Raw genomic sequence first — 15254 nt, 5'->3', positions numbered from 1 at the left:
AAAGCATTTAGCTGATGGATTTCCCAACACCATCCTGCATCTTTTTTAGTCAGTCTTTTAAGGGGTTCACCGATCTGTGAGAAGTAGGGAAGAAATTAACAAATCTCAAAAAGAGCTATACTTTTTGCACATTTTTTTTGATTGGGCATGTCCAAAATTACTCAAACCTTTTCATGGTCTGGTTTTCATAGATTTTAAATCCAAAAGTGACCATTATTATAGGAGAGCAAAAGCTCTACCATAGTGAAGGTTGAGACTGGTTTTCTGTTTCAACTTCACTTTTCTAAGTGCTCTAAAATGTACAGTTATCAGATATTAATACAATCCAAGTATGCCTCATAGGGATGCAGAGTTCTGATAGTGATCCAAATTTGGGCAACCCAGGGCAGAAATCTGAATTTTAAAAAAAAGAAGCAGGCATATTGCACCAATGTACCTCTAGCAAAGAGGATATTTATTTTGAACAAATGTAATCTGAGAAAAGCACAATATTTAGAAAGTGCTAATACTTTTAAAAAAGAAAATAAACTATACAGGCAAATACTCTCTGGGAGGGGAGGATGATTAGGAGTGGAAGAGTAGACGGAGGGAGGGGTTGTTTGATCAGGTGATGGGGAGGGGAAGGGGACTGGGGGAGTGGAAGAGGAGGTGTGGGAAAATGCTATGGGAACATGAGGGTGTTGAATTCTCTTATTTAATTTTTCTCTCTCCAAAAACCTATATGCATTTGATTGGAGGCATTCTTCTTTCTTATATCTTCTCACCATTATTGTAATCCTGTTGCATCCACACTTGCTTCTTTGAAAAGCTTCCATTTTTCTTCTATGCAGTGTTGTTGTAGCCATGCTGGTCCCAGGATATTAGAGAGACTAGGTGGACGAGGTAATATTTTTTTTTACACCAACTTCTGTTAGTGAAAGAGACAAGCGTTCGAGCTTACACAGAGGTCTTCTTCAGACTCTAGTTTTTCTATGTCATCTGTCAGTGTCTTTAACTCTGCAAATCTACTGGGGAGTTGCGTCAGCAAAGGTGCATTTCAAGGTGCATCTGCTACATTTCTATTATGATGCACGCTGTCTGCCTTGAGTGATGTTGTCATTTTTAATTTTATTTTGATTGTCCCAGTGACAAGATGATGGTCATTTCCAACATCAGCACTTGTATACACCGTGGTGTCCAACAGTGATCTTCACCTACACCTACTAATGGCAACGTGGTCAAGCTGCTGCTGGATGAAGACATCATTTGTTCTCCATGTTAGTTTGTCTGTCCTTGTGTGAGAATAGTGTTTCCCCAAATGCAAAGATTATATAGTCCGCAGAGTTCAACAAAACATTCGCCATTTTCATTCTGCCTTAGGATGCCATTTCTGCTCATAATGTGTTCATATCCAGTATTATCAAAACTACCTGTGCATTTAGATCTCCCATCAGGATAAGAATGTCATATTTCTTGGTATTGCCAAAGATACTCTGCTGTCTCTCATAAAAACAGTCTTTGATCAGTTTTCATTATTTGTTAGCACTGAACAACTATGACTTTTGCATGGATCGTCAGTGAGCAGTCAATATTCTTAAATTAACAGGTTCCCATTCTTTCAGTAGCTTCCTTACTCAATAATAAGCCTTCTTATTCCTGATGTTTATCATCCTCTCTTCCCGAATAGAAAACAGTCACACAGATGATAATTTGCTTCGTCCAGTCCATCTCATCTCACTCAGTTCAAGTATAATTAGGCCAAAGATTTTTATTTCTCTGATAACTCATGGCAGTCTACCTGTGCTCCAAAGCGATTTAAGATTCCAACTTTACTTGTGAAGTAGCTGTTTCAGATGGAGCGCTTCCTTGTGGCTTTGATTCTCCATCATCGCAGTGTTGGCTGAATTTACTGGTTGGCCAGAACTATCTTGTCTTCTTTCCAGTGGATTATAGTTCTCCACAGTTGGTGTTCGTATTTGCAAGTCTGACACTTGCTTATGGTTTTTGTGTCTGTTACAGCATTTTTTACGTTTGTTAGCCTGACTCTTAACAACCTACTAGGAAGATTGGTGAACTGCCTTTAATCTGGCTTCTGCCCTTTGACCTATCTGTCTTTGGTAACCCTACAAAGAATTACACTCCCTCCAGCATAGCTCTCAGGGTCTTCAGAGCTCTCAAGCCTTCCCATCATGTCAAGATACAGTCCCAGCTATTCTAGAACAAAAATATGCAAATACAGACAAGGAAGTTAAAAGATCAGGCAGAAGAGTTGAGAGAATAGATGGAAAGCAAAGCAAGAGAAGCTGAGAAGATGTACAAGAGAGGGGATTATAAAAAGCTTTTTCTAGTATCCAAACAACTGACATCACAGTTCTCGAATTGTTGAGGCATTGTGAAGGCTTGAGACGGTACACTTTTAACATAGAAGCCTGTTGGATGAAACATGTCAAGGCTGTGCTCAACCAGCCAGAACCACTAACATCCATTGAGGGATGTGAAGAAATGGTGAACTTACCTACATTCCCTGAGAAGATTTATTGAGAAGCTTGGAATACCCGCAGAAGATTATTTTTAACTTCATTGATTTTACAAAAGCATTTGTTAGTGTCCACAGAGAAGCACTCTGGAAGATCTTGATCCACTATGGAATTCTAGCAGAGATTGTTGATTTGATGTGTCTTATATGACAAGTCTGCATGCTGCATTAGGATAGAGAGCAGACACACAGAATAGTTTTAAGATTTTCTGGTGTAAGGCAAGGTTGCCATACCACCCCCGCTTCTATTCTGCATTGTCATAGACTTTGGGATGAGAACAGTGATGGTTGTTGCCAAAGATACTGCTATTGTTTGGGCAAGAAATAAACTGCCTTCAAATGAATGTGTTTAACTACCATGCATTACTTTCAAAATATGACCTTTTAAACTGGGAGTTCATGACAGTATTTATTGACAATCTCCCAGCGGATGTTTGAGAAGAGTTTAATTCCTTTGTGATGGAGGGCCATTTTGTTACAAGGACTTCTCTTCAGGCAGCACTTTTTGCTGGTGACACAGCTTCTGGGGTTGTGGTGACATCTGTCACACAGCGTAGAGCCTCTTGGCTTTAGATGTCTGGGATCCCTACAGAAATACAACAGACTCTTGAGGAACTACCTTTTGAGGGATGCAATCTCTTCTATGACAAGACTGATGAAGCATTGCATTTTCTCAAGGATTCTCAAGCATCACTACATTCCCTTGGGTTCTGTACAGCAACCTTACAGAGGAGGCAATACAGATCTCTGTATAGAAAGCTTTAGTACGCTTCCAGACAGGCTGATAAGTCTCAGGGGCATCTTAAAACTCAGAAGGCCACCAGCTCCTACTTCTTTGGACACATCACACCAACACTCATCTGTTCCAAAGCAGTCTATGTGACTGCTTTCCTCCCAATCACTTCCATTGGAAACAAGTTGTGCCATTTTGTTGGATCAGTGAGTTCTGAGAACTGTGAAGCTAGGTTACATGATTTAATTTCAGTCTATCTTATCTATCTACTTTTCAGTGACCACTCTCATGAGTCTGCACTTTAAGAGATGCAGATTCTTCTTTGTCTGAGCAATAGAGGAAGTGCCCCTTCAACCTAGGAGGAGGGATTTCTACTTTCAGTATTTCTTTATGCCCAAGGTCTGAGGACCGTCCTAGATTTGCAAAAACTACACACGTTTATCAACAAAATGAAATTTCGGATGGTATCCCTTGCTTCCATTATTCCTTCCTTGGATCCTGATGACAGATGTGCTGCTCTTGATTTGCAGGGTTGCAAATCATGTGGGCATCTAACCGAGCCACAGGGAGTATCAGGTAGATAGTGACAGGTCTCCACTACCAATATACTGTCCTCCTCTTTGGTCTGTCCTTGGCTCCAATGGTCTTTATCAAGTGCATGTCAGTTATAAATGGCTCACCTCAGGAGAATTGGCAGGTATTTCTGTATCTGGAAATACAGAAATACCCACCAGTTGTTTGATCTATGGCCAGTTAAGTCAAGAAATGGAGGATAACGTGCAGTAAACTCACTCCCTGTTTGTTCAGCTGGGCTGATTAATAAACTAGGACAAATCAGTTCTGTCCTGAGTACAAAGAATTGAGTTCATTGGAGTGAAGGACAGGTTTCAAGCTATTCTAGATTCTGCAACAGCCTGCAGTCCCATCCAAGGGCAACACTGAGGATTTGTCTCTGGTGGTTGGAACATATGGCTTCCGGCATGTATCTGACTCAGCCTGCCGGACTTCAGCTGCGATGCATGCAGGCTTGGCTGAAGCGAGTCTGTCGCGCAAGCAAACATTCTCTGGGCATGCTGATTCACAAAATTGCCAGGGTTCTGTTCTGAGATTGGTGGAAGAACTCAATCAGTGCATGCAAAGGGTTGCCATTCTCTTTTCCCCTTCCACTGAAAACTGGTTAGAATGCATCTAACTTAGGGTAGGGTGCACACCTACAGGGAATGCAGGCTCAAGCACTATAGTCATCTCAGGACTCAACACTGCATGTATATGTGCTGGAGCTAAGGCCATGCAGCAGGCATGCCAGACCTTTTTACTTTACATCAAGGGTTTAACAATTCAGATTCTAATAGACAATATCACAGCAATGTTCTGTCAGAACAAACAGGGTGGTTCCAGATCCAGTAAGCTATGTATTCAGAAAAGGATTACACTCAAGGCCTCTCATCTTTCAGGAGTACAGAATACTCTTGCAGACCATTTCAACAGAAAGTTCCTGGAGGATCATAGTTGATCCGTGAGAAAAGTAACATAGTGAGGCTGATTTTCTAGAGACAGGGAATCCCCCGTGTAGACCTGTTTTGCAACAAAACAAAACAGAAAATGCCATCAATTCTGTGCCAGGGCAGGTTAGAACCCTGGTTCTCTCACGGATACATTCTGGTTACCAAGCAGGGGTGGAGGAGGGAAGACAGGAAATTGGGTACTATATGCACTTCCACAGATTCCACTCATCCCGAGGTAATACAACAACTAAAGCAGGACCACACAATGATCATCCTAATAGCTCTGGAGTGGCTGAAGCGACACTGGTTTTCTGACCTTCTGAGGCTTTCAGTTTAATCTCCTCTACTATTATTATCGGAATGGGATCTCTTGAGTCAAAGCCTCACTGCCTTCATCTCATGACGGGGCTGTTGAGTGGCTAAATCCTCTGGAAAAGATTTGCTCTTCGGTTGTTCAGAACACTTCAATTAACAGTAGAAAAAGCTCCACTAGGACTACTGTCAAGGCTGATTTTCCCCAATCTGGCACTTCGAGTGTAGAAGGTGGGGGCCTGCAAGGATTCTAAAAAACTGGCCATTCCAGGGTTGTATTAAACTCCCAAGGTTACAGTTTCTCTCTGACCTTGGATGGTTAGTTGCTGCCACCACCCAAATGCAAAAAACCCCTTTGACACCAGAAAGGCGCACTTGGAAATTCCTTCCTGTGGGGTACCCTCAAGCCCTTTCACCCCCCTCTGGCGAAGAGCTGAGAAAAAAAACAAAGGAAATCAGTTGTTGCCACTAGCTAATTTAACAACATATGCACAAACCTCTTAAGACACCAAAAATCCAATCCTGTTCTTAAAAAAGGTAAATTTTATTAAAAACAAAAAGAAAGAAAATACATCTGGAACCTAGGCTTTTGCTAGATTTAAAAAACCCACTTACAAAATTTAAACATCAAGAATAACCTTCTTGAAGTCCAGCTTAAAGGTTACAAGCAAAACAAAAAGCATTTGGGGTTAGCACAGAGGAGTCCACAAGCCAATAAGAAATAAACAGATATAAACCTAATCGCGTCTTTCTGGACATCCCCTAATTTATTTACATATCTGGGGGTTCAGATAAGCAATCTCTAGGTATGAGCTGATCATTTTTCATATCTGGCTTAAGCTTCTCAGTGCATAACTGCTCCCTGTTCCTCTCTTTCCCGGAGAACCACAACACACAGACAAAAGGAAGTTTTTTCCCAATTTAAAAAAGTTTTAGCCCTCCCATTGGCTCTCTTGGTCAGGTCCCACTCCTTTCCTTTTACCTGTGGGCTTGTTAACCCTTTACAGATAAAGCAAGTAGAGAACAACCACCACAAGGAATTCCATAGCCAACTGGCTGGCTGAGTGTCCACAAAAGGGAGCTATTCCCCCCTCTTATTTATCATACTGAGTCAAAGCTTCACTGCCTTCATCTCAGGACATGGCTTTTGAGTGGCTAAATCTTCTGGAAAAGATTTGTTCTTGGATTGTACAGAACATTTCAATTAACAGTAGAAAAAGCTCCATTAGGACTACTTACTTGGCAAAATGGAGAAGATTTTTAGTCTGGGCTGCTTGCTACAACGTATCTCCATACGATTTAGGACCAGATGGAGGATGTTACACTTCAAAGGGAGAGGCACCTCAATCAGTTCATTAGAGTGCATTTAACTGCCATATTATGCTAGGATGTTCCATTTTTTCCACACTCTGTTGGGAAGGTTTTTTAAATGGATTATGAGAATTTACTCACCAGTTAGAGGTCCAGTTCTGTCCTGGGACTTAAACTTGGTTCTTCTTGGTTCTTAATGTTCTTAAACCTATTATGATGTAAGTGAGATACTGCCGTCTCAAAAATTATTGGCTCATTCCGTCAGAGCTCAGTAGCATTCCTAAGAAATATATCCCACATGGACATTTGCAGAGAGACAACCTAGTCACAGTACATACCTTTGTAAAGCATTATGCCATCACAACTGGTTCGAGGGCTGAACCAGATATCGGAAAATTGTAATGCAATCTTCAGCTCGCGCCATCAGAAGGAATACTACTTGTATACACCTAAAATGGAATAGATATGACTTTCAAGTACTTGAAGAAAAAATGGTTACTTACCTGTACTGTAACTGTAGTAATTTGAGATGTATTGTGCACATATCAATTCCACAGCATGCTTCCCCCCACTTCCTTCTGTGTCAGTCTTATTACCATCATGATTCTTGGATGAAGGAACTGAAGAATGGTTGTGTGGCTCTGCCCCTTTTTACCCTCAGCTGGTGGCATGAGGCAATAAGAGTTTGCATAAACACATTAGAAGCAAGAGACAATGGAAGGTGTAGGTTCCCTATTTAGCAGGGAAGAAGATGACCTTAAGAAGGCTGAGATGTTTAATGCCCGTTCTGCTTCAGTCGTCACTAAAAAAATTAATTGTGACCAGATACTTAACACAGTATTCGCAACAAGGGGGAAGGAACACAAGCCAAAAATAGGGAAAGAACAGTTTTAAAAGAATATTTAGATAAGTTAGATGTGTTCAAGTCGGCAGGACCTGATGAAATTCATCATAGGTTACTTAAGGAACTAGCTGATGCAGCCATGGAACAGTTAGCAATTATCTCTGAGAACTCATGGAACAGGGTGAAGTTCTAGACAACTGGAGAAGGGCAAACAGAGTATCTATCTTTAGCAAGGGGGAAAAAGAGAACCCATGGAATTATAGACCAGTCAACCCAACTTCAATACATGGAGGGATACTGGAAGAAATTATTAAAAAAATCATTTTGAAAGCCACAAGAGGATAATAGGGTTATAGGAATAACCAGCATGGATTTGTTAAGAAAAAATTATGCCAAACCAACCTAATTTTCTTCAACAGGGTTACTAGCCTTGTGGATGGGGAGAAAAAACAGTGAGATATTTTGAGTTCAGTAAGGCTTTTGACACAGTCCTACATGTGCATAAGCAAACTACGGAAATGCCATATAGATGAAATTACTATAAGAAGGATGCACTGCTGGTTGAAATCCTTTACTCGGAGCAGTTATCAAGAGTTTGCTATCAATCTGGGAGGACATATCTGGTGGGTCACACGGGTCAGTCCTGGGTCCAATATTATTCAGTATTCTCATTAATGACCTGGATCATGGAGTGGAGAGTATGTTTATGAAATTTGCAGATAACACCAAGCTGGGAGAAGTTGCAAGCCCTTTGTAGGACTGGATTAGAATTCAAAATGACTTTGATAAATTGGAGAATTGGTCTGAATTCAACAAGATGAAATTCAGTGAAGTGGAAAGTACTTCATGTGGGAAAGAAAAATCAATTGCACAAGTACAAAATGGGGAATAATTGGTTATTCCAATTATTATAACCAATTAATAATTGGTTAATAATTGCTGAAAAGGATCTGGACATTCTAGTGGATCACAAATTGAATATGAGTCAACAATGTGATGTAGTTGCAAAAAAGGCTAATATTTTGGGGTGTATTAAGAGGAGTGTCATATGTAAGACATGAAAGGTAATTGTTCCTCTACTCAGCACTGGTGAGTTCTCCACTGGAATACTGTGTCCAGTTCTGGATGCCACGCTTTAAAAAAGATGTGGATAAATTGGAGAAAGTCCAGAGGAAAGCAACACAAATTATAAACAAAATTTAGATAACCTGACCTCTGAAGAAAAGTAAAAAAAAAAAAAAAAATTGGACAGGTTTAGTCTTGAGAAGAGAAGATTGAGGGAGGAACCTGATAAGTCTTCAAGTATGTTAAGTGCAGTTATAAAGAAGACAGTGATGGATAACAGTCTGGTCTCCATGTCCACTGAAGGTAGGAGAAGTAGTAATGGGCTTACTCTTCAGCAAGGGAGATTTAGGTTAGATATTAGGAAAAACTTTCAAACTATAAGGATACTGAAGCACTGGAGTAGGTTTTCAAGGAAGGTTGTGGAGTCTGTCATTGGAGATTTTTGAGAACAGGTTAGACAAACATCTATCAGGGATGGTCCAGGTATGCTTGGTCCTGCCTCAGTGCAAAGGGTTAGCACTAGATGACCTCTCAAGGTCCCGCCCAGCCCTACCATTTCTATGATTTTTGATTCTAGAGCAGGTGAGGTGCACAAGAGCCACCTCTTCGGGACTGGTATTGAAAACTCCGACTTGAATACACTGGGCGTGCACACACTTAAAGTGGAATAGATATATGTACAACACATCTTGAAGACCCAAGAGTTACACTAATTAACAGGTAAGTAACCATTTTCCAGGTCTACAGGGAGTAAAATAGACACCAGAGCACTTAAGTATCAGAGAACTTGCTTCTGCCTCCCAGCAGCCCAGGCAGATTAAGATGTATTGCTGATTTGTGCACAAGGTATGGACCATGTAGTAGAAAAGTCTTTTATGCTATAGTAAACAAAAATTAAAGCTGCAAAAAGGATAATTACTAGAATCTCAAGTGAAGGCCGTTTCCCTCCATCTGTTTAGTGGTGCCTTCATGCTCAGTATGTTTTACTGCTAGCACCAACCCTTTGGTTAGGCTTGCTGGCTAGGCACTTATCAGACAGAATGTTTTAATCTTACCTATAAGTTATTTTCTCTGATAGGAATTCAATATCCCCCTGCATGAGAAGGAATAGAAGATTTTTCCCACTGATAATTCTTTGGTGTATATCTGTGAATAGTGCCATAATAGAGGCTCAAACTAATTGTATACCCCCATATTTAAAAAAAAAAAAAGTAAGAGAACAAAAAAATGCCACCATAGCTAAACAGAGTGAATGAGGTAGAGACCAAAAAAAAATGGTTTAAAAATTGGAGATCAAATCCAATGAAGGAAAATAGAAATGAGCATAAATTCTAGCAAGTCAAGTATAAAAGGCCAAACAATAAATTGAAGAGCAACAACCAAAAGACACAAAAACTAACTACAAAAAGTTTAAGTACACCAGATGCAGGAAACCTGCCAAGCCATCAGTTGGGGTCATTGGACAATCAAGGCACGAAAGGAGCACTCAAGGAAGACCAGGCAAGTAAGAAGAAGCTAAATTAGTTCTTTGCATCTGTCTTCACTGCAGAGGATGTGAGGGAGATTCACACACCTAAGCGGTTCTTTTTAGGTGACAAAACTGAGGAACTGTTGCAGATTGAGGTGTCAGTAGAGGAGGTGGAACAAATTTATAAATTAAACTGTAGTAAGTTATCAGGAGTGTATAGCATTCACCCAAGTATTCTTAAGGAACTCAGATATGAAACTGCAGAACTAACAACTGTGGTGTGTAACTTACTACTTAAATCAGTCTCTGTACCAGATGATTGGAGGGTAGCTAATGTGACACCAATTTTTTAAAAAGGCTCTAGGGACAATCCTGACAATTACAGGCCAGTAAATCTAACTTCAGTACAAGGCTAATTGGTTGAAACTATAGTAAAGAACAGAATTATCAGACATAGAGATGAACACATTATATTGGGGAAGAGTCAACTTGGCTTTTGTAAAGGGAAATCATGCCTGATCAACCTATTAGAATTCTTTGAGACGGTCAACAAACGTGGAGAAGGGTGGATATAGTGTACTTGGACTTTCAGAAAGCCTTTGACAAGGTCCCTCATCAATGGCTCTTAAACAAAGTAAGCTGTCATGGGATAAGAGGGAGGACTCTCTTGTGGATAAGTAACTGTTTGAACAAAAGGGAGGACTAAATGCTCAGTTTTCACGGTGGAAAGAGATAAATAGTGATGTCCCCCAAGGATCTGCACTGGGACCAGAGCTGTTAAATGTATTCATAAACGATTTGGAAAAAGGGGTACACAATGGGGAGGCAAAGTCTGCAGATGATACAAAATTACTCAAGATAGTTAAATTCAAAGCAGACTGCGAAGAGTTACAAAGGGATCTCACAAAACTGGGTGACTGGGGAACAAAATGGCAGATGAAATTCAATGTTGATAAATGCGAAGTAATGCACATTGGAAAACATCCCAACTATACATTCAAAATAATGAGGTTCTAAATTAGCTGTTATCACTCAAGAAGGAGATCTTGGCGTCATCGTGGATAGGTCTCTGGAAACATCTGCTCAGTGAAGAAAGCTAACAAAGTTAGGAACCTTTGGGAAGGGATAGAAAATAAGACTGAAAAGATCATAATGCCACTATATAAATCCATGGTAACCCTCATCTGGAATACTGTGTGCAGTTTTGGTCTCCCCATCTCAAACAAGATATGTTAGAATTTGAAAAAGTACAGAGAGAAAGGCAACAAAAATAATTAGGGGTATGAAACAGCTTCCATATGAGGAGACTAAAAAGAATGGGACTGCTCATCTTAGAAAAGAGAGGACTGGTGAGGTGCTGGGAGGGAGGGGAAAGGAGGTATAAATTTAAATAAATAAATTAAAATTAAATTAAATAAATATATTTTTTTTTAATTATAGGAGATATCTCCTAGAACTGGAAGGGACCTTGAAAGGTTATTGAGTCTAGCCCCTTGCCTTCACTAGCAGGATCAAGTATTGATTTTGCCCCAGATTCCTGGGTGGCCCCCTCAAGGATTGAACTCACAACCCTGGGTTTAACAGGCCAATGCTCAAACCACTGAGCTATCCCTCCCCCCAATGATGATAGAGGTCTATAAAATTATGAATGGCGTGGATAAAGTGAATAAGGAAGTATCATTTACTCCTTCACACAGGTGTCTCCCAATGAAATTAGTAGGCAGCAGGTTTAAAACAAACATAAGTACTTCTTCACACAAGGCAGTCAACATGTGGAACTCATTGCCAGGAGATGTTGTCAAGACCAAAAGTATAACTGGGTTAAAAAAAAAATTAGATAAATTCATGGAGGATAGGTCCATCAATGGCTATTAGTCAAGATGATCAAGGATGCAACCCTGTGCTCTGGGTGTCCCTAAGCCTCTGGGCTAGTCTACACTGGCAATGCTAAAACGCTGCCGTGGCAATGCTTTAACATGGTTTGTCTAGTCACAGCAGAGCGCTGGGAGAGAGCTCTCCCAGTGCTCTTAAAAAACCCATACCCATGAGAGGCGTGGCTACCAGCGCTGGTGCACTGTTTACACTGGCGCTTTACAGCGCTGAAACTTGCTTGAAACTTAAAATAAACAAACATACACACATTTTTAATTGACTAAAATGTTACTAATTGTTTGTATTGCTATGCTTTTTATCTTTGGAACTAAGGAAACTAAGGGTTTTAGTAATGTTGTTCCCTAAGTTAAGGGATGGTGTTGGGATATGGGAGGAACCCTCACCTATTTTACCTCCCTCAGAAGATAGTGATTTCATGGTAGTGGGGTCTAGAAGAACCTCATACCCTCTTCTTGTTCCTTCAGAGAGATTGGTGCTTTTTCCTAGCTTTTTTCCATTGTCTCCGCCTCTACTGTTTTCCTTGCCTGCATCAGCTGCTGTTATACCATGTGACACCTCCCCTCCTGCCCCAGCAATTATAGAGTAGCAGCATTAGGTTTTTAGGGTTAAGTTGGTGCAGGGGGAACAGCTGAAGACATCTCTAGTGTGTGTCTTTACGCACTTTCTAGCTGGTTTTGTGTCTGTGACATACACTCTCTTACTCCTTGATTGCCCTCTTCCACTGATGGGCAGTGTTCATTCAGTGCCTTAACTTATCAAGCAGCTGAGCCTGCTCTTCATCCATGGTGACCTAGCAAATGATAGATGTCAAACAGCTCTTGTCCCCTGTTTACTTGTCTGTCCCCCTCCCTGCTGTCATAACTGTTGATGGCAGACTTTGTACACCTCATTATGAGGAATGTAAAAGTGTTTCCCCAATACTGTGGCCCCCACTTGAGTTCTGAGAGACCATGGCTCAGTTTTTTGTTGCAATGGTATAGGAGGCTCTTTGGTTATCAGCCACAATCAGCATAAAGAAGTCCCACCTATTATTTTTTAGTTTAGAATGTTTCCCATCATCAACTGTTTAATCAAATCATATACTCTATTTTAAAAATGTGACTGTCATAACTATAAAGGGAAGGGTAACAGCTTTCCTGTGTACAGTACTATAAAATCCCTCCTGGCCAGAGACTCCAAAATCCTTTTACCTGTAAAGGGTTAAGAAGCTCAAGTAACCTGGCTGACACCTGACCCAAAGGACCAATAAGGGGACAAGATACTTTCAAATCGGGGGGGGGGGGGGGAAGGGAGAAGGCTTTTGTTCTCTTTGTTTTGGGGGTTGTTCGCTCTTGGGACTGAGAGGGACCAGACATCAATCCAGGTTCTCCAAATCTTTCTGAACAAGTCTCTCATATTTCAAACTTGTAAGTAAACAGCCAGGCAAGGCGTGTTAGTTTACCTTTGTTTTCTCGACTTGTAAATGTACCGTTTACTAGGGTGTTTACCTCTGCTGTAACTTTGAACCTAAGGCTAGAGTGGGGGTCCTCTGGGCTCTTTAAATTTGATTACCCTGTAAAGTTATTTTCCATCTTGATTTTACAGAGATGATTTTTACCTTTTTCTTTCATTAAAAGCCTTCTTTTTAAGAACCTGATTGATTTTCCTTGTTTTTAGATCCAAGGGGGTCGGATCTTGATCCACCAGGAGTTGGTGGAAGGGAGGAGGGGGGATGGTTAATTTCTCCTTGTTTTAAGATCCAAGGGAATTGGTGAAGAGTCTCTCAAGGCTACCCAGGGAAGGGAGTTAGCCAATTGGGAGTGGTGGCAGCGGACCAGATCTAAGCTGGTAATTAAGCTTAGAAGTTTTCATGCAGGCCCCCACATCTGTACCCTAAAGTTCAGAGTGGGGAAGCAGCCTTGACAGTGACCCATGGCTCATTGACTATTATCAACATTAGAAGACTTCCATCTTGCAAAATAAATGAGATGCTTATCCCCACAGAGTGTTACCCTGCTGAAAATGTTATCTTGGTGGAGTTCTGAAATAAGACAGAATGCTTCTGTTCTCAACAAACTTGTTAGATTGAATAAATACCTCAAGCACAGTTTTGGTTTTTTAATTAATTTGACTTTGAGCAGCTAACTATTTATCCTAGTTTAACACTAGAAAACAATGCATGTAGACCGGGGCTCTAGCAGTATTTGTTCTGTCTCCACCAGCTAAGGGAAGGCCTGTTGATTTCTGAATTTGTACTCACACAGTTGTGTGAAGTACATTCTCAGTTATAAAATTACTTTCTGAAAAGATTGTTCTGAAAAGTCATTTGCATTTATAAATCTTTTTAAGAGTATCTGATACGTTTTCTTTTTTTCTTGACAGTCTGTGGTGGACGACTGGATTGAATCATATAAACAAGACAGGGATATAGCACTTCTGGATTTAATCAACTTCTTTATCCAGTGTTCAGGATGTCGAGGTACCGTGGAAAAAAGTGATTTAAAATAAATCTAAACTAAGTGACAGTCATACAATGTATATTTCAGTGTGAGTGCTTCTAAACATGCAGGAGACCTTGGGTCAACACTCCTCATGCATGGTTTAGTCAGGCAGTTGTAGTATTTTGTGTACTTCATGGAATAATTCCAGTTAAAGTTTGTCGAGAGCCTTCTCTCTCTCTTTCCCCGTCTCCATTCTAAAGAGTACAAATCCTCACAGAGATTGGTATGACTCCATCAACTAGCAAAAAAGGAGACAGGAGTTATTAATCAAGGTAGGTATATATTTATATATCCCTGACTCCCCATTTCTATTACCTCCCAAATCTTTTTTTTTTCTTAACCAGAAGCCCTGTGTGCAGGTATACCTTAACTTTTTCCTTTTTTTCTTCCCTCTAGGAATTAAGTTTTGAAAATTGAAGAGAGAGGATTTTTTCTTAGGCTTCAACTGCCTTCACATTAACCCCAAAGACCACTCATGTGGGGATAGGGCGCCAATCCTGTCTGTCTCAAATTCCCTTTCGAGCTATCGGGGATAACGCAATTATCCTGCCCCACCCTCAGACTTTCTCCATTGATGTGGGAGTGGCAGCCCTTGTAGGATCTCACCTGCCACCCCATCTTCTTTGTGAGCATACACTAGGTCAGTGGTTCTCAACCAGAGGTCCGGGGCCCCCTAGTGGGCCGCGAGCAGGTTTCAAGGGGACCATCAAGCATGGCTGGTGTAAGACTCGCTATGGCCCAGGACAGAAAGCCTAAGCCCCACCGCACGGGACTGCACCCTGGGACCCTGAGCCCTACCACCTGGGGCTGAAGCCAAAGCCTGAGCAACTTAGTTTTGCAGTGCCCCCCGTTGCGTGGGATCCTGGGCAATTGCCTTGCTTGCTATCCCCTAATGCCGGCCCTGGCTTTTATATGCAGAAAAACAGTGTTGTGGCACAGCTGGGCTGTGGAGTTTTTATAGCATGTTGTGGGGGCCTCAAAGTTGAGAACCCCTGTGCTAGGTGTCTTTGTTCTTTCACTTGTCCAAAATAAATAAATATAAAAAATGTCCAGCTCTATTCACCTGAAGAGACTGTATGCATTGAAATCCCCTTCCAATCCCTGTCAGTTCTTGCTCTACTTCCACAG

At 41.0% G+C, this 15254-nt stretch overlaps 1 protein-coding gene across 5 annotated transcripts in view; it reads left to right on the top strand.

Annotated features, from left to right (window-relative positions):
• STAG1 (stromal antigen 1) overlaps positions 1-15254 on the top strand; it is a 391372-nt gene that overhangs the window by 94561 nt on the left and 281557 nt on the right. For all 5 annotated transcript variants that reach the window (XM_054039941.1, XM_054039940.1, XM_054039942.1 and 2 more), the window contains one exon: positions 14008-14104. In XM_054039941.1, coding sequence (XP_053895916.1) covers positions 14008-14104 — 97 coding nt within the window. The remainder of the gene's footprint in view (positions 1-14007; positions 14105-15254) is intronic.

The sequence above is a fragment of the Malaclemys terrapin genome, chromosome 9, assembly GCF_027887155.1.
Source record: "Malaclemys terrapin pileata isolate rMalTer1 chromosome 9, rMalTer1.hap1, whole genome shotgun sequence".
Classification (NCBI taxonomy): domain Eukaryota; kingdom Metazoa; phylum Chordata; order Testudines; family Emydidae; genus Malaclemys; species Malaclemys terrapin.
Note: the sequence above shows the minus strand (reverse complement) of the source record. Positions and strands in the feature narration are given on the sequence as shown.